The following is a 24646-nucleotide window of genomic DNA, read 5'->3' as shown; positions in this document are numbered from 1 at the left end:
GAATAAACAGCACACTAGAGAATCGTTAAAGTTATTGGCTACCTCATGTTTCCTGTGTCCTAGTTTAGTAAAATATAAAGTTCCCTTTTGAACATCTTGTGCCACAATTAAGCCAGAATTGTAACTTGACAGTTTGAGCTCTGGCTGCGATCCTCTTTTTCCTGTACTTTGAGATCTATACCGGCAGAATAGCGCCAGCGGCTTAACACACTATCGTCTAAGCACGTCAAGGAATACTGGCACGTGAAGTGAATGAGTGTGACTCTTGCTCCAGCAGTAAGGTCACTTATAGTAAGCATGTGAGGTGGAGATAAAACACTGCTGCTCATGAGATACAGCAACAGAGGGGCTATGCCAGGCATTTCAAAACTGACATCTGACTGAACCAGCTGTCATTGTACACACCAGCTCTGCTCTCTGGTTGGTCTCTGCATTCTTTCCCATACTGTCATCACCAGTATTGGACAGAAAACAACATATTACATGGATTTAGTTTGTGATGTGCTTTGCATAATAAACTAATCTAGTCTCACTGTGGCTTTTATTGGTGTGTCAGAGAAATGTATAAGGTAAAGTTATTGCAGCAATTCTTCCTATCCGGAAGGCTTGAATCACAAGTTGTGAAGGACTTTGCTCACTACAAACTGCTGTGTCTTGTGAGAGATTCTCTTAAACTCACAAGTCTGCCAGACAGACCGACATGCACAGGTGACTTCTTCTGCTTCTCTTCAGGTATGTTTGAATATTATTCTTAATTTTGCAAACAGAACAGCATCAACCTATTTAAGATGATAATATTGTAACTGTTTTCTGCTTTGTAACTTGTGGGTTTTTTTTTCACCTGCAGAAATGTATGAAATATATGTTAGAATATTAGTTTCTCTCTTTAAAGTTAGATATTTTCTATTCAGCGGACATGGTAAATATATATATATATATTTTTTAATATTATCATATATTTATCATACACTAGAGCAGAGTCAGACTGAGGTGTCGTTAAGCATTTGCTGTCTGAGTTCGGATCCTCATAAACATTAACAGAGTCTTATGACTGTCAGTGTGACAATCTATTGCATAATGAAATTGAGTTAAAACTCAGCTGAGTGCTGCAATTCTCAGAACGATAAATGAATAAAGATTTTTTCCCCTGCTCTGAATATAACAATATGCTGTTAAAGCTTGTTTGTCTCATTGATCTGTCTATTAGGGACCAACTATGGAGACTTTTGGGCTGAGGAGGACCCAGTCCCTGAGGTGTCTGTCTGGGGTTCAGGAGACGTCATGGGTCATGCCAGCTTCAAGCCACTGGAACAGGAAGTCTGTGTCGCAGCTGGTGCAACAGTGAGTTTGAAAGAGTACTTTTTCAGTGTTACTTACCTTTAGAAGCTGAGTTGACTGAGTGTGCTTCAGGTTGTCCGGTCTCATGCTGCCCCCAGCTATTGTTCTCTTCTGGAATGAGGAATGAAAGTTAAGAAGTAGTGCTTTTGTTTATAATGGCACATAAAACAGTTTAATTCGTTTTTACCTATTACAAATTCCCAGCTGATCATTGAGTTCAAACCACAAGGAGCATTGTAAATAAATTTGCCAATAAATTTGTTTAAACAGATACCAAAGCTGTAGTGACCTACGGAATTTTGAAAAAGCGGATCATAAACTTCAGGTAATGCATATCTTTATTCATTTTTTTCATCATTAGTAATAATATGACAACCACTAAAATTACAACCCAGTAAAAAAACACACACAAAACTCAGCTGCTGCCTTCCAGGTGACAGAAATCAGTGTGGACAGTCAGCGGGGGAGGACAGAGAGCAGGGAAAACGTGGCCCTCTGGGGGGGGCCATGTTCTCTCCCAGGAAGAAGCTCCAATCTGTCCAGGAGTCGCTCCATGGACTGCCTCCCTCAGAAGGAGTCCTCAGGCACCAAAGCTTTGTGTGCCCTGTTTGAGTCCAAGGCCTCGCTGCAGCAGAAATTCCACAGCAGCACCAGGCTGGACATCAAGGCTGCTGCTGGCACTAAAACAAGGGGAGGCTGCCCCCTGCAGGACCAGAGAGGCCATAACAGCCCGGTAAAGGATGCCACTATTCAGTTGTGGAAGTTATGGCCATTGTTTCATGCTTGAGAGAACGTAATGTGGGCTTTATATGCAGTGTTTAACTGAACTGATGGTCCTCAGTGGTTCTTGGTGCTTTAGTGTCAAAGCAACTCAATTATCCACAGAAAGACAAAAGGGTTAGGGTTAGCCCAGGGCCCCAACAATTTATTTAACACTTCCTGTTGACACAGTTTTTTCTCTCCACAGTGGCCACATTTGCCTGTGGTAGGAACTGTTGGGTTTCTCTATAATAAGGTTTTAATAAGCTTTCCTTTTTAAAGGACCCTGAAATAATGCATACTGTGATTTGTTGCTCTAAAATTAAATTATAATTAGTCATGCAACACTAATACCTTCAGCTCCTGGAAAAAGACAAATGTTTTCTGAAATGTGAAACCAATCTAGCACCACATGTTTTTAAAGGAATAGTTCTATTTTTAGGAGTTGGATGATTCATTCCATTCTTATATCAACTCTTAATAAATAGAGCCAGCAGGTGGTTACCCTAGCTTAGCATCAAGACCATTGGAAGGGAAACACGTAAGAAAAACTAAAATATATGTGATTAATATACATTGTTGATCCACAGGGAACTACCCAGGCGGAAAGGGGAAAGGTCGTGAATGGACATCAGGAGTCTAAGAGCAAAATGTGGAGATACTCACACGGTGAGCAGCGGTGCCGTATTTCATGTTAACAGTTCCTGAGATGTGATAGGGCAGGTGGGATCAGTGCCAGGGCTCCGTCACAGATGTGAGGTCACTGTTGTATTTTGTGGCCATATTTCATAATCACTATTGAAAACTTGTGAAATCAAGCAGTTCCAGCCGTGTAGTGTTTGTATTCCTGGATGGAGTTACGCAGATAGGCAGAGATATGACAGATTCATCAACATATGAAAAAAAACTGTGTACGAGCACCCCTACAAATTACCTATATCACATGAATCTGTTTTAAATTCCCAAAGAGCAAATGGTATTTGAAGTGTCACTTTGTAGATCCTGACAGAGTGTGTGTTCTTCTGCCCTGAGATGCATCATCACTAAGCTAAATAAAGACAAGGATGTCGGAGTGTAAATACATAACTATGTGTTTGCCGCACACATGCTTAAGATAGGAGTGAGGCTCACGCTGACCGTGACGCAGGCCTTGGCCCCTTGAGCCGTGCCACTCTGCGTCCTGGAACTGATATCACTGTAGACGTTTGTTTTGACCCTTTGAGACACAAGCAGGAATGTGAGTGTAATGGATTACTAACTGGATTACTGATACTCATTACTGATTGATTTAGTACTTTACCAAATACAGATTAAAATATGACAGTGTTACAAAACAGTCCCTAAACCAGACTTATTCCACTGATTGTTCCAAATTAGGACCTTTAGTGGGTCCCTGTTCACATCAAATTTTTTGTCCTCGGAGCACCCACTGACACACATATTGTCAGTTCACCCAGTGCCTGTTATAGTGGATGACAATGTATCTGTGGGAATGGGAGTTGGAGGGTGCCCCAGTCGCACAGTGACTAACAGTGGTGATTGACTCAGCCGCCAGCCCACCCTCCCAAAAATAGCCAAAGTCTTCCACTAAGGCAGTGGGCTCTGATAAAAATCAGCTGTCACTGAAGCCACAGGACTAGAAAGAGTTCAGTCACAGAGAAGTGACGGGCAGAGAGGAGACAGGCTGTATCGCACATCGCAGAGGCCTTGAGAGTCACTTATCCACGACACAGTGGAGATACACAAGGACGGGAGTGAGAGCGACGCTGGATTGTATTTTAGTGAGTATTACCTTTGTGGAAATAGAGAAAGGCTACTATATTACATTGTTTTGTTTTACAGTCATGTGGTTCATCCAATATGGTTTGGGTCTGTAGTGAAGCAGAGTGTCCACGACTCTCTCTTTACTTTTATTATACTAAAATAAAATAAAATTACAAAAAGTACTTACAAGGACAAAAACTGAGAAGGAACAATTTAAGTTTCCAATTAATGATTACATTGATTATGATAAGTCGTTTGGTCTATAAAATGTGAGTATATTGTAAAAATTAATAGGTGAACAATCTGTCCATGATAACGATACATGACAAAGAGAAGGAGCGTATGCCAACAGTTACGACACTGAAATTCTGAATGATAAAAGTAGTTGCCTTTGATATCTGTGTTGATTGACGTATGGATGTATCATCTAATTCTTTTAATCTCTAAAGGGGTCTAGTTAGCTGGCATAGTTGTTTTTTATTGTTTCTATTATCAGAAAAGTCAGATTGTAAATTAGTAAGCAGCATTTAGGTTATTAAAAAATGGAAAAATAAAAAAGGGTTGGATTGTCTGCTGATGGTTGCTGTTTGGGGGGTCTAAGACCTTCCGGCATGAGCCACCTTTTGGCGTGCAGGTTTTCATTACAGTCTGTGAATGTGGCAACAATCTGCAACAGCTGATGGCGGCGAAGGTGGTGGCGATGAAGAACAAATACCAACTGCATTTCCCCATCATTTGTACAGCTGCCAGCTCAGCCCAAAACGCCCCCACATTACTGTGCTGCTAATAGCTCCTCCTCATTCATGAGAATTAACCCAGCTCAAAGAGACGTTAAAAAAGAAACAGGAAATGTCTTTGATTCACTTCTCATGAATCAGTGTCAGCTGTTGATACTGATGATATGATGAATGGATGACAAGTGATGAAGTTGACCCCTCAGTTCAGTGGGCGAGGACGTCCATGCGGGGCCTCATTCTGTCTGCTCGCCCATCTATACAAAATGCTTTAAGTCCGCACTCGTGAGAGGCGCCGGCTTGCTGGTCCATCCTTTTGTCCCATGAGGGCTTAGTGTGTGAAAAGGAGAGGTGTGCTCAAATCTGGACATTAGTTACAGCTGGTTGGCCTGTGCAACAAACTGGGCTGTTGTGCTCTCGCCATATTGTTCACTGTGCTGATGTTAAAAAGCTTCTGCATTTGTCATAGCTGCTACCTTCTTGACCAATGAGATTCCAAATGGTTTTAGCAGCTTTTGGGACATTTGCTTTTAGTTGCTGACAGTGTTTTAATAGTAACAATCAGCAGCAGGTTCAAGCTGAGATAGTTTCCATGTCTTTCATGGGGTCAGGCAGTCACATTCCTTTGGTCAGGGGTTGACGGTTTGAAGGCAGGGAGCTCACATAAACAATGTGCAAACAATCTGGTTCACTCCAGCTGAGCTAGCAGTTGCTGTTTTTTTTCCAACTGTCTTCTTGGGCATCATGGTCGGCCCATGGCATGCGGCCTGATGTGGTCCCAGGCAGCAGGCAGGCTGTGGGGGTCTATTTGTCTTGTCAGCCTCCAGGATCAAAGCCTACATTGTTTTTTCTTTATCACAATATATCAAAAGCGCTTTGAGTGGTCATCAAGACTAGAAAAGTTATATATAAAGCCACTGTGAGGATGCCATGCTGTCGGCCTTGTGGCAGAGGAAATTGTTTCCACAAGTTAACAGTGATAAGAAAGCTTCAAATGTCGCTATAAATACACCAACTATGAGCATCACTATAAATACACCCACACACAGGCACACAGGCACACATGCACACACATACACACACACACACGCACACACACAGTGTTGTCAATAAACTTGTTGCTGGCACCCGACACTCTACTTTGATTATTTGGGGATACAGCATGTGTCCTGCTTTTTCAAGCGTAATGAATCTATACATAAGCAAAAGGGATGCAAAACATTTTTTATTACAGTTATTGTAGGAATGGGTAATAAAGCAATATCATTAACTATGACAATATAATATTTGTTTATAGCTAAATAACAAAAGTCTGATATTTACTTATGTATTGTATTGCTTACGTATTTTGTAAGCACAGAGGTATATAACATATAAGTCGTCCTCAGATTTATAAAATGTTTTGCTGTTTATCAAGTGTTTGTCATTCTCTGCTCATAAAAATAATTTAAATCTACAACCTTCACTCTTGGGCATAAGAAGTACTAATGTGACAATTATCCTGATGATTATCAATAACAAATGGGCTATAAACACTTTTTGGGCTATATTGTCCAGCCATAAGTAACTGTTGCCTCACTAAGTAAATAACTTTTGTTGAATTTACTTTGTCTTTTCTCTTACAGGTGACAAAACCCGTCTGCCGCCGACTACAGGGGTCTCCCCGACAAGACCAGCCAGAGACAGGATATCTACTTCCTCCTCCGTGAGAGAGAGATCCGCTCTTTATCTGTCAAGAGCAGTCATCGACTCCACAGGAGGCTCAACGCAGCCAGTGAGTTCCTAAAATTCCTCTCATTCCTTTCCACATACTGAGGTCAAGGGCGTCAGCAGGGAATGGCCACTATGCTCGTCACAATATGGGAGCCACTCAAGATTTTACACTTAATCTACTGCATACTTTAAATTTATATAGCAGAATGTGCAGAACTTTGCTGATATAAACTTATATAGAAAAGTATTAGTACCTTTATATTATTTAATGAAGATAACTACTTATTGACTGTATGTTTCTTTTGTTCAATAGGAATCTATCAGTGCTCCAGCAACAAGGTCGAAAATCATTAAGGTACTGTCTCATTTTCATACCTTAAAAAAGTGTGGTTGCTGTTAAATAATGTGTGCTGTGGTAGTTCAATATTATACTTTGCTTGCATGATCAAAGACACTTAACATTTGACCTTGTGATTAAGAAGTGACAAAAATATACATTTTGACAAAATTAAACAGAAAAATTTTGCATCACAATATTCTTTACCACATTGAAATTAGCTTGGACTTATTTCATATTAACAGTGTCCTCAGTGACCAATCAAAGCACACGGGATAGATTCTTTTTTAAACCTGAAAATTAAAGTTTCAATAGGTATAACTGAAGATTAGAATGACCGGCTGACAAATAATTTCCTTATTTTTCAAATATAATGCACAGTCTGTAAGGAAGGGTACTAGGATAGTGATGTATGCAACATTGTTATGGAACAGTGGTCCACTACAAATTGAAATTAAAGGATTATAAAGCACTGATGTGATAAGTTACTTTATCATATCTCATATTTCCCTCAGGATGTGTTACAGAACAAATCAGAGGAGAGTATCTAATAAAAGTACAAAATTATGTTTATGTTTCTCTGCATCTACTGGGTCTGTTAGGCAACAGTTTGCTGATTTATTAATAATGTGATAATATCTCCGTGTCGTGTTTGCTGCCCCCAAGTGTCCAACAATAAACAAATGACTAAATGTGTCACTACTTTACCTTCAGAATTCTTTTTTCATTTTGGATTTATAATCCTGGAAAACCGAACCAAAGTTAACCTGCCAAACAATTACAAATTTAACTACACAAGATTTGTATATCCATGTGTTTCTGTGGATAAAAAAAGAAGATAAAATAAAGTTATTAAAGTATCTTAACACACTTACGCTATAGTGCATGTGTCCGGGTAATGTGTGCCTACTAACAGCTGTGAAGTGTTTCGTTAATCCTGGTGTGTCATGATGGCATGGTGGTGACAGGATGGTTTGCAGTGAAAAACAGCAAGTCAGCACAAAGAAAGGTAAAGTATTGCTTTACTTGTCAAATGCATGCCATTCTATTATTTGCATGTAACATCACTTATACTGTTTATGATAACTAAATCCTAACAATATCACTCCCATCTGTTTTCCACTTTAAGATGGCTGACGCAGCCAGGAAAGTCAAAGTTTCACAATCTTCTCGTGATGAAGATGACCTCCCTATCCCTCCACCTCCTCCTGTACCACCTAGACCCCTGGACTATGAAGGGCCTCCTACATGTGATAGCCTCCCTATCCCACCTAAAGAAACCTTCTCCACGTTCTACCACCAACGGCAGAAGAGTGAACTGAAGAGACTCTTTAAACACATCCACCCTGACCTACGGGCAAGTCTGGATGATGTAGTGGATGATGAGATAATGGAGGCAGTGCAGTCAGAAAACCCTGATGCAGCAGATGCAGCTTATCAGTGTGAAGTGCAGTCCATGAGGTGGATTTTTGAGAACTGGAATCTGGCCAACATTGGGGACCCTCATTCAACCAAGAAGATGTTGGATGATGAGGAGTTAAAAGGCGGAGATGTCAGAGGCACATCTTCTATGTTTGAGCAGATTGACAGCACCCAACAAATGTCTGCTAAAAGACAGACCTCTGTCAGAGGTGATGTGAGAACATCAACATGGCTGTTTGAGACCCAGCCCTTAGATTCTCTAAATAAATCTACAAGAGAAGAAGGTGAGCTGGTCGAGGCAGTGCTGAGAGAACCCATCCAGTCAGGAGACGTAACTGGAACTCGGCTGCTTTTTGAGTCAAAATCACTGTGTGACTTAGGACGCTGCAACTCCATAGAAGATTATAGCTTCCTGAAACTGAAATCTGAACTCCAGGAGCAGAAAGGAGACGTCCAGACGACTGTGAAACTGTTCCAGACAGAACCTTGCTGTGCCATCAGAGACAACAGTGGCAGTATGCATGAAATCAAATCCATCTGCAGGGAAGAGATCAACAGCAATAACATCAGCACTGCCCGTTGGCTTTTTGAAACCCAGCCTTTGGACCTGATTAATAAGGGAACTGATGGAGTGAAAATCATTCGAGGGATATCACTTGAAGAGGGGCACAGAGGTGGAGTTGACCAAAAGAGGTGGATGTTTGAAACTCAGCCATTTGGCACAATACAAGAGGTTGTAGGCGTGGACAAGTTTGAAGGAACAGTGGATGAATGCATTGGAGAGGCGGATGTTGTCAACAAGAGGACGTATTTTGAGACACAACCTTTGGCGTCACTGAGAGGAGATTCAGATAAAAAATCTTTGGAAAAGGAAGAAATAATTCGAGGGGACATCAAAACTTCTTTGTGGTTGTTTGAAACTCAACCCATGGAGACTCTTAGTGATACCTATGAAGTCGGGCGTCTGAAGAAAATTACCCTTTCAGCTGATGAACAAGGAGAAGTAAAAGGTAGAAAGAGAATGTTTGAGAGCGGCAGTACTGAGAAGAGCACCTCATTCAAAAAACAAGAGATTGAAAAGGGTGACGTCAAGGGATTCAAACATCTTTTTGAAACAATTCCTTTGAGCAAAATTGCTCATTCTGAGGAAGAGATTATTGAGGAGGAAAATGCCACCCCAGCAGGAAACATGAAAGGTAACGGAGCAATGTTTGAGGCACCTCATTTATACGCAATAAAGGACAGCTCTGGAAACCTCCACAAGGTCACAACAGTCAGCCGAGAAGAATTAATCAAAGGCAAGGTTAAAAACTACAAGTGGATGTTTGAGACCAAGCCAATAGACGAGCTTGCAGAAGGAAAAGGAAATGTTGAGGTTATCAAAGGCATCACCAGACAAGAGGATACGAAGGGAGATGTCAAGATGGCAAAGTGGCTTTTTGAAACGCAGACAATAGATGGGATCCATTCTAAGTTCAACCAGACAGAGCAAAATGTCTCTGTTGAAGAGGAGCCTCATATGGGTGATGTCAAGAATTGTAAATGGTTATTTGAAACACAGTCAATGGGCATTTTGTCTAACAAATCAGATAATGTCAAAGATAAAGGAGCCACTGACAACGCCAATGTCAAGTCCATTACTTGGCTATTTGAATCACAACCTCTTGACAGCATTAAAGATGGGGAGGAGTACAATTTGAATCTCTGCAGCACTGTGCAAGACGCTGTTAAATCAGAGGTTGGTGTTAAAACAGTCAAATGTCTTTTTGAAACAGAAACCTTGGACAGAATTAGACAGGATACAAATTCAGACAAAGACATGAGATGTGTAAGCCTCATTGACTTCCAGTCAGGAGATGTCTCACGAGTCAAAGAACTTTTTGAATCCCAGTCACTTGATGAAATAGGATTAGAAATGGAGAGAACGTGTGATGAACAGAGCCAACGTGAACCAATTGAAAGCGGTTCGGCACATAAGTTAACTTGGATGTTTGAGAACTGTCCCATGAACCTCATTAATAATGAAACCGTTGATGCAAACCTTCAGGGAGAGAGTGATGCTTTGAGTGGGGACGTCCAAAACAAAAAGTTTATATTTGAAACCTCCTCACTGGACAAAATCCACAGCGAGCCCCTTGAGCAGAAATTGGTCCCTGCAGAGGAGCCTGTGAGTAGTGTGGATGTGAAATCAAGCACCATGATGTTTGAGTCCCTGCCACTTTATGCCATCAGAGACAAAGAGGGACTGTTCCACGAGGTCACAACTGTGAAAAAAGAAGAGGTGATGAGTGCGGACGTAAGAGGAGCGAGGTGGATGTTTGAAACAAAACCACTTGATGCTATCAAGGCAGAGAATGAAGTATTTGTGATCCGAGCCGTCACCCAAGAAGATGTCAAGAAAGGCGATGTCAAATCGGCCAGATGGAAGTTTGAGACGCAACCTTTGGACTCTCTCACCAGCCACGAGGAGTCTTCTGTCAGGGTCACTGAAGACTTTGGAAGCAGTAACGTGCGGCTTAATAAAGAGTTGTTTGAATCTGAACAGTCATCCAACAAGTTTGTGCGAATGGTTAGTGTCACTGATGTCCAACACGGTGATGTCAGGACCTCCACTTGGCTCTTTGAGAACCAATCGATTGACAGCCTTAAAGGTGAACATCAGGAGCAAGGTCCAGTAAAAACAGTCCACAGAGAAGACAGCCAGAAAGGAGACGTGAAGCGCTGCACTTGGCTGTTTGAATCTCAAGCGCTAGACAAAATCAAGGAGCCTGAGGATACCTCAGAGCAAGGTGTCGAGGAGCAGATACCGAAAGCTGATGTGGAGTGCACAACCTGGCTCTTTGAGACCACTCCATTGGACAAAATCACTGCCAACAGTGTTTCTGACGCCCTATCATATCTCTACCAAATGTCCTTTGTTCACTCAAGTGGCATCATAATAGAAGCAAATGAGAGTAGAAATGTTAACATGGCTAAATATCTGGTTGAAAGCAATGAAGGTGTGCAAATCCAGAAGGAAGAGGTTATCAAGGGGAACATCAGGAACATCATGTTCCAACTGCTAATTAAACCAACTCTCAAGCCCCAAGTAACTCTTCTTAGAGAGGTGGAGAAGGGTAAAGTGAACACCACTGTAGTAGAACTTCCGGTCTACCAGTCAGCCACAACAATCAACCTTGAGAGGGATCAACGGATACACAATATTGTCCAGATGATTGAGGAAGTGCTTGTTCAAGATAAGTCTTTGAAAAAGGGAATCCTAATGCAAGAGACTGCAGGAGGACAAGCAGAGATGACCGTTTATTCACTCATCTGCAATTATGAAACAAAAGCCAAGACTCACACCATAGAGAGAGGAGATGTGAAGTCTACAATTGGAAATCTGTTGTCTACTGCCAATAGTCAGAGGACCGCAGTGTCGTGCAGAGTCGATGAAACTGAAAAGGGAAACGTGAACTTGTACAAAAGCTGCATTGAGAAGGGAGATCTGCACTACCTTAAAAGTCTTCATACTGAGTTGTCTGCAGATGAAGTTGATTGTAGCCTTCTTGCTAAAGAACAGATAGAAATAGTTCAGGGGGATGTGAAAGAAGCAAAGAGGAGTCTCTGCCAGCCGAAAGATCAAGTGGAGCGAACCATTTCCGATGTTTTGCCAGGAGATGTAGAGAATACCAAAAAGGTGTTTTCATCAGAGTCTACTGTCAGTGTTGACTACTGTGTTCCAAAGGAAGAAATTATTCCTGGAGATATCTCATCAGCAAAGCAACAACTTGCAGTAAAGCAACTTGTCATGGTAGAAAAAGAGGAAGTAGTGGCTGGGGACGTTAAGGCAACAATGCAGTCATTAGAACGTGCAAAGCAACTGAGCATGAGTGTGGAGCGGGAGATCATCAAACCTGGAACTATCTATGACATGGATTTGTCAGCCGAAGGTCCTGAAGTAGGAGAGAGCACATCACAAAAAGAGATCATTATATCCGGAGATGTGAAAAAGGCTAAAAGGTCCCTTGAAATGGCGAAGCAGCAAAGCATGCATGTGGAGCGTGAAGTAATTGTTCCTGGAAATATTTACAACCTGAATGTCTCCGCACAACAAGAGAGCTCATCAGTAGTGCAGCAATCTACGAGTTCATCCTCCTCCAGATGTCAGCAAATCAGGACTTATCCAAAGGTCAGTGATTCAGTGAAAGATCAAGAAAGCCATATTCCCTTTGAGGCATGTCAACAAAGAGCAGTTATAGTCAGTAATTGTGCATCAGACTCACTGACACCTGTTGTAAGTTATGAATGCAATGGCCAAACAACAGAAGAAGAGCGAGAAGAAGTAATCAGAGGAGATGTGAGGGCAGCCATAAGGTCGCTGCAGACTGCAGTGACAGAGCAGAAGCTTCTAGATAAAGAAGATATTGTAAGAGGAAATGTTCAATTGGCTCTGCAGTCTCTTGAGAAGTCTAGTGTAAATGTATCCAAGGGAGACTATAAGGCTGCAATGATATACAGGAACTCAGGTAGGACTGGTTCAGGGAGGAGCAAGACTGTTCAAGAGCAGTGTGTTGTGGTGTCTATGCCTCCATCTGACACAAAACTGTCTCCTTCAATTTCAGTAACCTGTGAAGGAGAACCATCCCTTTCAACACAAAACCCAACACCCAGCCCTGTTGCAAATGGAATCTCAAAATCACCCAGATCTGAGAGTGTAACTCCACCACCCCTCCTTCGAAAGATTAGTGAGAAACCACCGGAGCAGAAGCCATCCTTACCACCAAAGCCTCTATGGATGAAATCAGTTACCGTGGAGGAACCAAATATTCCACTTCCCTCCGCTCACAAATTTGCAGTGATTCCTCCAAACCACAGCAACACGTTTCCTATGCCCTTTACGGTGAAAGATCCAAATCAAGCAAATGAACGTCAATCAATGGACTCAAAGTCTAAGGAATTCAAAAAGAAAAAAATAACAACACCACATACCGAGGATAAATCTGACTGCCAACACAGCACTGTGGAAATGGAGAGAAATGTAATACAGAAAATTAATGCAGCTGAGGAGATTCAGATGTGTATGAAGAATTATGCAGAAGAAGGTAAACATGAAATGAACGTGAGCTTGCACACTGCACTGCAGAACTTTGAACAAAAGGAACGTGAGGCTCTGGACAATCGAGTCCCTCAGTTATCCAAAAGGGTAAAAGTAGCAAATGATAATGACAGTAACTATAGCAACAAAATCCCAACTCACCAACACAAATCAAATCCCGAACATCCCAAGAAACAACACAGCAAGACTGAGGATCCAACGTCGGAGACCAAGACTCTGGTTGACGTATGTCATTCACAGCATACTGACCTCAATGAAAAGCATCACAATCTTGAGGATAAAGTGGTTCTTAGACAAAAGAAAGTGAAAGAGACAGAAGGTGAGCGGCGACAGAGGCTTTCTGTCCACAAGGACGAGATCATGAAAGGAAATGTGACAGCAGCCATGGAAATCTTTGAAAATTTGAGAAAACGAGAGGAACTCAAAGAAATCCTGTCTAAGGTTGAAGAGATAGAGGAAGACACCAGCACTGTTGACAATAGATCCTTGAAGACATTTTACAACAATGTCCCTGATTGGATGGATACACCGAGCACAAATGCAAAGCAAAGAAAAACACAGCAAAAGAAAGTTGAAGTGGAAACGCAGGAAGATGATTTGGAAAGCATCTCCTCAGTCGAGACTGCGTTTGAAGACCTGGAAAGGGCAAGTAAAGAAATAATAAATCTGAAGCAAGAGACTTTAGCTAAACTTATTGAGATTGAAGAGACAATAAAAAAAGCTTTGTACTCTGTCTCCAATCTGAAGTCTGAGGCTGACATTGTAGGATTGTCAGGACTATTCGATGAATCTCTCAACTCGGAGCAAAACATTCAACCTACCAACAACATCAGAAAAATAAGTATTGTGTCAAGCAAGGCCAAGGCAGGTCTTACCAAAGAGACCACTGACGTGAATCTGCAAACGGTTTCGGATTCTAGTCCTTCCCAGCAACAAGTGCCCAGGCACAATAAGCCACTCATCAGACAGTCCTCTTCCCAGTCCTCCCCGTCATTCATCTCCATTCACTCAGCTGCCAGAAAGCCTGCCGAACAACCAAAGCTGCCCGTTTCAACATTTAAACCAAAAACAGATGGTGGTTCTCAGGAATCTGCTGGTGAATGCTCAAAAACATGTCCCAGTCCTGCACAACGCAAAGTTAGTGTGCTTGAGGTGAAAACTGTTCCAGAGCAGCCTGCAGGAGTAGTCGGCACAAAGACAGTCAGTGAAACATACGAAGAGACGGATGGATTTGGCAACGTATTTGTTTCCTCGACAACTTCCACATTTGTCACCAAACAAGCTGATGCTAAATCATCTGCTCTGTTTGAAGTAGTTGGGAGTCCAACCAGATACGAAGTCATGACATCGCCTTTAATGCAAAGATCTGGTCGCCTTTTTGAAGACAAAGTGTTGAGCAACCCCAAGGAGGAGGGGACAGTGTTTGTCACATTCAGCCAACCGAAGGAAAAGCACTAAATTAGCCACTTATCAGACAGTGTATTTCCCAGTCCTTTTTTTTTTAGGAATGCATTTGTGTGTTCATCTCGTTATGACAATACAAATTTTTTGTTAGTCATAATGTTGATCGAAAATAACACAAAATGTTTACTTTTTATTGAAGAAAAACATGTCCAATAGATTTTATACTGTAACCATTTGATAAAGTGATAAGTTTTTTTATTAAAGCTTAGCATATAGTTAATATTGTATGTTCTGTTGTGTAAACTGAGAAATAAAAACAAAAACAGAAATATATTGAACTGGTGGTGCTTTATTATTTAAGTTTTACATTTTTGGTGGAATGTAGGCACCAGACCACCACTTGCCAGGCAAAAAGCATAGACTGATGTTATTTATTTCAAAAATTGTGAAGCTTTCCTTCAAGTTGTCTGAAGAAATAATCTCAAATTCTGGACTGAAATATCTTCAGTCAGATGACAAACCTGTCATTGTGTGTTTATATGATCACTCTTTTGCATTATGAAATTGCGTCAAGTCTTGAATCTAACTGAACATATCAGTGTCATCCCTATAAATTTCATTTTCGCACATTCAGTACACTCATGGTCAGTTCAAAATCTTCTCTTTTGATTGACGTAAATTTATATTATTATTTTTAACTATTTAAATGTATAAATATTGTCAATAGCTTGTACAAGTATCTAATCTTGAAACACAAATCATAACAAATCATTCCAATGTGACAACTGGAGAAATTACAACATGGCAGAAAACTCTTGTAATGACAAACATGAATTTGTTTTCAATATCATAGTTCCAGTCACCTGAAAAGGAAATGTGCTCTGCCTGTTTGACACCCGTCTATCCGATGGAAAAAATGGTGGCCAATAAACTTATCCTGCACAACATGTGTTTTTGCTGTAAACACTGTCAGAAGAAACTCAGGTGAGGTTTATTTACAGTATGATGAAATGACTCAAATCTACTATACTCATCCTAATCAGCACACTCATTTTAAACACAAGTAAAGTTTATATATTATATTGGCATTATAAGGTATATGAGGTACATTGTAATTGATGATTTTGTAAATTAATACACTTACAAATCTGATCTACTGTGGTTTACAAATCATATGTAAAAATCAACACCATCTCATTTACAATTTAGTTTGATATCACAATTGCTTTGTTCTATTTCAGCGTCCACAACTATTCATCTCTTTATGGCGAGTTCTACTGCGTTACTCACTTTCAACAGCTTTTTAAAAGAAAGGGAAATTATGATGAGGGATTTGGTCACAAACAACATAAAGACCGCTGGATTCAGAAAAATAAAGGAATAGATGAGCCCAACAACTTGTCCACTCCCAAAACTACAAAACCCAAATCAAACACTCCTGATGGCTCAAGGGATTTCTCTGCCGGTGCGTTTGTTCCAAAGTCATCTGTGAGAGAGCCAGGGTTTAACAGTGATAATGATGTTAAGGGCAAACTAAAAATGAGCTGGCCACCTGAGAAGAAGAATACAGAGATGAAAACTTTAGAGAAAATATGTACACCAACTTTGAAGAATAAGATACGTGACATCAGTACAACAGTTACTTGTGATATGAGTTTTAAGGAGAATGCTAAAAGTGAGAAGAACCAATCAAAGATCAACCACCGAGGAGAAATGAAAGACAACAGTGTCGAGCAACAATCAAAGAAGGCAGGAGTTAAGGCAGCTGAATTACCTTTAGAGAAACCAAACCCCTGTAGGGAGCCAACCAGAACTGGACGCATCCAGCAGAACAGCATCTTTCCAACAGCGCCAAGCTTTTCTTCACCCTCCATAGTAAAGGACTTTACTGGATCAAATTGTAAAACACAGCAGACAAACCCGGCACCCACCTCAAACAAAAAACATAATCCAACAGTTAAGAGGCTGGACAAGAGCAGGAAGTTTGTACGATTTTCTTCTCATGTTGAGGTGGCTCACCAGGAGGAGGTCTCAGATCAGCGTGAGCAAAATCAAGAAAATATATCCCAGGATGATAAAGATGACAAAAACAACTTTGATCATTTTACATATGACTTGAATCAAAAATGTGAGGCGAGCATTGAAATCCCTGATGATATATCTCACGAAAAAACAAGCAGAACATCGGTCCAGGAGCCTCATGTTAAAGTGGTGAGCATTCAAGTGAGTTCCCAAGATGAAATGACAATACCGAATGGAGTCATTGAGAACGAATTGCATGAAAGTCATATAAAAGATTTTAAATCAATTCAAGATGATATGACACATCAAAGGTCATTGGATCAACTGGATGTTACTCCAATGGGCTCAGTTAATCCATCGGAATCACAGGAGACAAATACTGTTTGCAGTTCTGCAGGAGAGAAAAACAAAGACGAGGCGATTGAAAATCCATATGAAAAGATTGACTCCGCCAATGATCAAGAAAATGATGATATTCAGAAGAAGCCTGTTGCCAGAACAGATTCTCTGAAGGGTTCTGTGAAACCTGTTGATAAGACAAAGGTAAAACTGGGATCCTGGTCCAAAGGAAAGAGTCCTATGTCTAAGCTCTTTATGTCAGGTGGGAGTGACAGAGCAAACACAGTTGAACAGAAAGATGCCAAGAGACCAGACACCAAACTGAGCGCTGGAGTTTTTGGTAGACTGTTTCAGTCATCCTCAGAGAAGCCTGAGGACATCAGAAAATCAGCTGCAGACGGTGAAAGACAAGACAAAACACATGATGACAACAAAAAGACAGAGGAGGTAAAGGAAGTCATCATAGAAGAAATGCAGAAGGAAAATGATTCGCAAGTCCCTCCTTTGACACAAGAGGATCTGAAGTCAAATGCTGCTAAGCCCAACATACTAGATAGTGACAATGATGATGATAGAAACAAATCTCCAGAACCATCCAACCAGCACACAACATCAACTGGGGAAACAGGTGATCATCATACAGGCGCAAATAATCAAGAGTCTGATTTACAGAGAAGCGAGTCTAAAGGTCTGCAGGTCACCGAACCTGGAATGACTGAGTCTGGGGATCATCCTGCCGGAGTCCAGTCAGTCAACCAATCATGTGAGGAGTCACACAGTCAGAAAACAGCAGAGAAAAGTGGTGAGGAAGTATTGAGTGACATGTTTGATAATTATATTTTTGGAGACAGTGTTACTCCTGCCCCTGTCCCCCCAGTGGTAACAAACACTGACGGCTGCGTTCAAAGTCCAAATGACTTGTTTGATACACCAGACGATGAAGCAAGTCAACTTGAGTGTGGAGCATTTTCTGATAACAACCAGGAACCTCCTGGTGATGTGTTCTCATCTTCTGTGAGCGACACACATTTGTCAACAGGTGCTTCTTCTGAAAGTCTGACCCTACTTGACTCTCAGCCATTATCAACTGAGAATGAAGAGATTCTCCATTCGGCAGATCAGCCGACTGTCCCCAGTGACGCACCTCTAAACCAAGATGAGTCTCAAACTTCAGATTCTTTTTTCACAAACAACGTGACAATGGAGCAGGGAGCTGATCTGGACATATTCAACCTTAATGATGTTATGTTCAGTCAGCCGCCTTCTGTTAATGTGTCTAATGCTTCCATAACCCAAACATCCACTTTCTCCGATGATATCTTTGGATTGAGTGACACCTCAAACCGTACAGACGTGTTTGCAGCGCTTCAGAGCAGTTCAGCCCCCTCTGATTCATTGCATGATGTATTTGGTTCAGATGTGTTTTCCACTTGTGCTCCTTCAGCTCAGGTAGATCTATTTGGTGATGATATCTTTGCATCAGGACCAGTGCTGCTGTCAGTTTCTGGGGCAAGTGATGAAGCCTCATTTATGGACAGTCTGTTGGTGTCAGAAAGCAAAAATACTGAGAAAGCAGCAGGAAACACGGTCACAAACAGCAGCTGGATGGATGACCTGCTTGGGTGATAACAGGACTTTCTTGGTATCATAAAAAAAGTACTGTAAATGTCCAGAGAATGAAAGAAATCTTGTTAACATTGTTTCAAAAAGCACATCTTGAGACAAGAAAATGATCCACCACTTAGCAGTTATAATAACAGCTAATATTGTTTTCATGGCCCGTTTCGTCTAGTCACCAGGTTGCACCTGCCTTTTACATAGCCCCTGAAGATCTGTAAGTTGACATATTTTTTCTTGTGAGCACAAGATATTTATTTTTTGCGAACAAGATAAGATATAAACACAACTCAGTGTTGTATTCAAAGCATCAGCCAGTCATGTCTTTACTAAACAGATATTAACTTTGTGTGCACAAGATAAAAAAGTATCAACTTTATGGAATCCAGGAGCTCCGTAGGCTTTCGTCTACATTTTAAATGAATATAGTCAGCATTCAATCCTGTGTCTGCTCCAATCGGCTGTGATAGAAATATGACACCCTGGTGTTTACGCTAATTTGGGAAGACAGCGGGGTGAGAGGGGCCTCAGAGGCCTATTTAGATGTCTCCTTATGATAAATCTTTCACCACACTCTGAGTTTTTGGCATGTTTGTGATATTTAACATGACACACCAGGAAAAAAAAGGAAAACTCCTCTACTGGAAATGGGAAATGATTGGATGGTTCACAAGGGTTTAGAAAACCTTCCTATACCTAATTACTGGTTAAATAGAGGCATCAGTGTCCTTTTACTCAAACTGTTTGTAACTTTAACATGATCTGGTGAATATGTCTCCATGTTACTGTTGCGTGTAAAGAAGATTGCACATATTATTTCTCATAAATACACAGGTGAAAAATGAGTCAAGAGTAATAACTAAGTTTAATCAGATTGTTTTTCAAATATACTACTTCTAATTCCACTATTACAATCAGCAACATTGATACCAAAGTATAATGCAATGAAAATCCACTCAAAAATGTAATTAACAACTTGGCTTTGAGCTTGAAGACACATCACTAAACATAATGCTTGATTTGATGATTAAAACAGATGTTAGTATAAAATATTATTCTTAAATCCCTATCAACCTTTATCGTATCTTTCAAGCAGCAGTGTCTTGTCGAAGTTGATGTTTGAAGAGAGGAGACGCAGACCCAGAACTTGCAGCATAACAGAATTTATAACACAGAAGTTTCACAAGTCAGCCCAGAGAAATCACACAGGCCAAATAGTGAAAATCTGATTTGCCTTTGAAAGGCAAGTACTTTTATTGGGGGAGTTGTTTACCACAAACCTATAGATAAAATGACGTCACACAGCAGGGCCTTCTGCCTAAATTTGGAAATGTTCCTTAAGATTTAGGGAACTGCTGAAAACCATCTCTCCTCTTATTATTCCATAGGCGGTTCAAGGATAGTTCAGACAAGGAGAAACAAACAGAACACATCTGGAAATAATACTTAAAGGTCTGAACATAAGATTCAAGGCACCTTAAGATATTTACATGTCATTATGATCTATACCTATGCTAGAGAAATCCATTAGCTGAATAATAGTATGAGCATAAGGCGTCATAGATGTAATTGTCAAGGAGAAACAAACAGAACAAATCTGGAAATAATACTTAAAGGTCTGAACATAAGACTTATCATTATTATATTTAATAAAGTCTTGGGACATCCATGTGTACAGGTGTTACTGATTGTTAACCTGGCTAAGAGGCAGCATAACTGAATACAACGAAAGAGGAACAAGAATGGATCCCTGAGGGACACATCGCAGCTGAGCCTTTTATTAAGCAGAGTTATTGAGAGGTCCAGATTTATTTCTTATGGAGAGGTATGAATGTAGTGAGCTAAAAGCAGTGCCCTTAATATAAATATCAACTGCATCAAAGAGATCTCAAATTCACACACAAGAGGTCAAAAGAAAGAACACACACATACAGTAAATTGAATGTAAATTGTTGTTTACAGCTTTAGATATTCTGTGGCACTGCGCCTAATGCCGGCTCTGTATACACTGGGAAAATGATTTGCTTTGAATGAATATAATGATTAAACAATCTATGATAAAATTAGACCTTTGAAGTCACTCTCCTCCTGACCTGTTTTGTTCATTGTTGTATGTCTGATCTTTGCAAAATGGTTTGTGTGCAGTTTGAAACTTACAAAGATTCTCTCAAATTCATCTGGTAAAAGTGGAACATTTCAGTTCTCACCTACTGAATTGACCGACGTAACCCAAACATCCCAGTACAAGCACAAGCATATAAAAATAATTATCTTAAATTTTATAGATTGGGGACATCACAGCTGTCTCTGAATTTAACAATTCTGCTGTTTGACATTTACGTCATTCATGTCAATGAGGGCTCCTCCGTCATCGATGCTTCACTGTCCGTGTGTGTGAGAGTAATGCTGCGTTCCAGACGACTTGTATGTCAGATGTTCTGACCTGAAATTACCTAGTTCCGACTTCATGTCAAACGTAACAAACATGTATGACTGTTAGACGCTGATTAATTTGTCTGGTGATGAGACAATTCAACTGTAGTAGGCTGTGGACAGCCGGTGCCAGCTCTGATTGGGTCAAGTTTAGATTGACAGCTCACTTAACCCAACAGGAGCTCCTAGTAACCATTTTGATATCAAGAGACCTGCTTTGTTTACATGCAAACGGGAGTTACGAAGAAAAATACATCGGAGTTTACACGTAGCAACTGGCTGCTCTGAGATTACACAACAGCTGACTGTGGCTATTCTTTGATGTAATAGTGTGTTTTGGACTGATGATGTTACTGGATTGGATCGTCTGGACCTTTGGCAATGTACCACCATGTTTTTGTTGTAATGTTATCTATCTGTTGATTAATATGATAATTCTTAGGTGAGTGATGTTGACTTTGTCAGTGTTTTGATTTTTGTTTCTGGTCTGACTGAGACGTTGATTGTACCGGCTGTGGTGATCGGATCTGGAAATGGTTTAGATCAGTCGAATCAGAAGAATATTAGCTTTCCAAAGATATCTTGCATCAGTAGCTAGTTCTGTAAATAACAATGTTTGATGCTACCACACCCAGAGCAACTTAACGGTTTCTCTATTGTATGACTCTTCATATGTTTATTTAGACTGTTCTTTTCAGTAAATCTTTTACCACACTCAGAGCAACTAAACGGTTTCTCTCCTGTATGACGCATCATATGTCTATTTAGATCGCCCCTTCTGGTAAATCTGTTACCACATTCAGAGCAACTAAATGGTTTCTCTCCTGTATGACTCATCATATGTTGAGTTAGATTGCCCCTTACAGTAAATCTTGTACCACACTCAGAGCAGCTAAACGGTTTCTCTCCTGTATGATTCCTCATATGTTTAGTTAGACTGCTCCTATCAGTAAATCCTGTACCACACTCACAGCAACTAAACGGTTTCTCTCCAGTATGACGCCTCATATGTCTATCTAGCCTGCTCCTATAGCTAAAGCTTTTACCACACTCAGAGCAACTAAACAGTTTTTTTTCTGTCTTACATCCCATATCACTTGGAGGCTGTTTGTTATTTCTTGTATTTAAACCAGTCTGCATTTCCCTGGTCTCCATCCAATCATCCTTACTGTCTTCAGTCTCAGAAGAGTCTTCAGTCTTGTCCTCGGATCCTGGTTGTAAATGTCCATCAGGTCCTGAGTTCCTGGCTGATTCTAGTTCTCCACAGTCCACCCTGTTCTCCTTCTTCTCACTCGGATGAAGCGTTGAAGATTTAAGTTTCTCTTCATCTTCTTCACTCTTCACAGCGACAGGAGTCAATGTGAACTTGATATAAGCTTCCTCCAGTCCTTGAAGCTGCTGTCCATCCTGATTGGTCCAAGGTTCCTCCTGTTCCTCTTTAATGTGGAGGGGCTCTGGGTCCTCCTGGTCCACAAGGGGGCTCCACTGCTGCTGCTCAGAGGGATCCTCTTCTTTATTCACTATCAGTTGCTGGATGCCTGCAGGATACACTGAAACACAAATACACAAGTTTATCATTTCAGAGTTTCCTGAATGTTTTGAAAAACTTGTGTTCTGTCGTTTAATGTCGACTGTTGTGATAAATTAACGATCACATTCACGAAGTAGAGTTGTGTAGGTCGTTTACAGTTGGTGTTATGACGCAGCTCACAAAGGAAGCAGCATAAAACAAAAGGTTTCTGGTCAAAAGTTTGTCTTTTTGAGGCCAAATAAACCAATTAGGTCACTAACATAGGAGAACAGGGCGAGGGGCAGTTAGTTAGTTGGTTAAGCTGCTTTCAGACAAGACCTGTGGAAAAAACTCAGAGAAATGTGTCGAGACTTTCTGTTTTAGACATGAGCAACACAGCTGCAGGTTTTTTTGAGACTTTGATCCTCGTCACTTTCTGGATTCCAATGCCAAGAGGGAAGGACTATGCGTGCGCCCTTTCGAGGAGGAAGAACCAAGACCTACTGTTATAAAATAGACAGGTGCCGGTGTTCCAGTTTAACTGGTGGCCATATCAACTGGCGATTTGTTTACCTTTTTCCAGATGTTGACGGTCGTTTCAGAGCCGGTGGCAGATTAGCCATTTTCACAAAGCGCCTGTCTGCGAAGTGCGGTGATCTACTTAAGGTCTTGCTGATTTTTTTTTTTTTTTTACAAAAACCCTTCCCGAGTACATGTGTCCTTGTCAGCATCACGTTGAGACAGCAATATACATTTAAATGGTTAAAAAACACGAAAATAGTACAAATCTGATGACGATCACATTACGCCATCGAGATCTGCATCGCACATCAGATAATTGTCTCATTCTTTGCTTTGTCAGCTGTATAACTCCAGATGTGCTTTGAGGTAACGCCATGGAATCTGGTGATAGTCCGAACACAGAATAAACGCAGTATACTTAATTCCAGGCTTTACAAATCTGATGCTCCTCTTCATAGGAGACACAGGGAGCATTGAAGAACACACACACGTCACCAGCTCCACTCGAAGTGCTTTTGTTTGACGCTGGTGATCATTACAACGCGCACACACCAAACCAGTGCTAAATGAAAACATCCCTCACATCAACAAGGCGGAAGCTCGAGCTGTGTTTTCATGAGTTAAGTTGGTGAACGTGCTTCTACCGGACGTGTGAAGCTTCACGTGTCCTCCTGTCGCTGCTGGTTAAAGTCAGCGGACGGGATTTTAAAAGATGTTCTCATTGTTGTCGATGATAAGGTTCTGTCATCGGAGAATGAAGACAACCCAAGTTGTCTGATTTACAGAGAAGCGAGTCTAAAGGTCTGCAGGTCACCGAACCTGGAATGACTGAGTCTGGAGATCATCCTGCCGGAGTCCAGTCAGTCAACCAATCATGTGAGGAGTCACTCAGTCAGAAAACAGCAGAGAAAAGTGGTGAGGAAGTGTAATGGAAAATATCACTGACCAGTGTCTAAGGTATTGGATATCCCCTTACTAAGTGTCTCACTGCTGTGATACTGTCTACCTGACAGGATGGAGCCCTTATTTGTTGATGTTTTTCCTTAATTGGTACCAGGGACGGTAGGGTGAGGTTTTTCATCTAACTGGTACCGGGGACGGAAGGACACAGCAGATAAGATAGAGGATGATCTCATGTCTTTCATGTCTTCTTTTTTTTTTTCATATCATGTCTTATGAAACGCCTCTTTGTATAAGTTCTGGCTTCTGTGAACTTACAGCCAGTTGTTCCATTTTGAGCACCCGTGCTTGTTGTGTAAACTCTGCAGAGCTTATTATTATAAAGACTCAAAAGCAACTCCGGTCTGAGAATTTCATTATTTCAAATCTCAAGATGAATTTCCATCACATTTTTGGCGTCACGAACAGGATCCCTTGAAAGATCGTCTGGACCCGAGAAGTCTTCGGTGGCTGATCACCCAGGAGAGAAAATCTTCTGCCTCTACCTCCAACACTGAAGAGAAGAGAGGACCGAAAAAACTGGGGCTCTGGACCTTCTTCACAGGGATCCAAAGACCTCTCTTTGGTCATCTTAAATCTGGTGAGATGTTGAAATTCTGATTTTTGTGACTGTTAAGGTGATTTCTCAAATACGAAATCAAACATAAGAAATCAAACATTTAAGGGTTTTATTT

The 24646-nt window shown here is 40.9% G+C and overlaps 2 protein-coding genes across 4 annotated transcripts; both read left to right on the top strand.

The window, feature by feature from the left end:
- The first annotated feature begins 448 nt into the window (after positions 1–448).
- On the top strand, positions 449–14900 carry xirp1 (xin actin binding repeat containing 1). Of its 3 annotated transcripts, XM_062404407.1 has the most exons (8): positions 449–732; positions 1208–1341; positions 1609–1663; positions 1772–2071; positions 2688–2766; positions 6221–6369; positions 6622–6663; positions 7775–14900. In XM_062404407.1, exons 2-8 carry the CDS (start codon positions 1217–1219, stop codon positions 14621–14623), a joined length of 7599 nt encoding a protein of 2532 aa, XP_062260391.1. In that variant the 5' UTR covers positions 449–732; positions 1208–1216; the 3' UTR covers positions 14624–14900. The 3 variants fall into 3 exon arrangements, with proteins under 3 accessions (XP_062260391.1, XP_062260393.1, XP_062260392.1); XM_062404409.1 differs by lacking the exons at positions 449–732; positions 1208–1341; positions 1609–1663; positions 1772–2071; positions 2688–2766 and adding an exon at positions 3726–3878; XM_062404408.1 differs by lacking the exons at positions 449–732; positions 1208–1341; positions 1609–1663; ... (2 more) ...; positions 6221–6369; positions 6622–6663 and adding an exon at positions 6749–7654.
- A 136-nt stretch (positions 14901–15036) lies between these two features.
- Positions 15037–20613, top strand: LOC133968413 (uncharacterized). The gene is made up of 3 exons (XM_062404413.1): positions 15037–15553; positions 15811–19999; positions 20164–20613. Exons 1-2 carry the CDS (start codon positions 15444–15446, stop codon positions 18554–18556), a joined length of 2856 nt encoding a protein of 951 aa, XP_062260397.1. The 5' UTR covers positions 15037–15443; the 3' UTR covers positions 18557–19999; positions 20164–20613.
- The last annotated feature ends 4033 nt before the right edge of the window (positions 20614–24646 follow it).

This window comes from Platichthys flesus, chromosome 14 (assembly GCF_949316205.1).
Source record: "Platichthys flesus chromosome 14, fPlaFle2.1, whole genome shotgun sequence".
Lineage (NCBI taxonomy): Eukaryota > Metazoa > Chordata > Actinopteri > Pleuronectiformes > Pleuronectidae > Platichthys > Platichthys flesus.
The sequence above is the reverse complement of the archived record's forward strand: the minus strand, read 5'-3'. Positions and strand labels throughout refer to the sequence as shown.

Excerpts from the sequence above, each read along its gene's own strand:
- LOC133968413 (XM_062404413.1), top strand. The coding sequence starts at position 15,444 with ATGTGCTCTGCCTGTTTGACACCCGTCTATCCGATGGAAAAAATGGTG. Across the intron at positions 15,554-15,810 it reads CACTGTCAGAAGAAACTCAG|CGTCCACAACTATTCATCTC; the intron begins GTGAGGTTTATT and ends GTTCTATTTCAG.
- xirp1 (XM_062404407.1), top strand. The coding sequence starts at position 1,217 with ATGGAGACTTTTGGGCTGAGGAGGACCCAGTCCCTGAGGTGTCTGTCT. Across the intron at positions 1,342-1,608 it reads GTGTCGCAGCTGGTGCAACA|ATACCAAAGCTGTAGTGACC; the intron begins GTGAGTTTGAAA and ends TTGTTTAAACAG. Across the intron at positions 6,664-7,774 it reads CAAGGTCGAAAATCATTAAG|ATGGCTGACGCAGCCAGGAA; the intron begins GTACTGTCTCAT and ends TTCCACTTTAAG.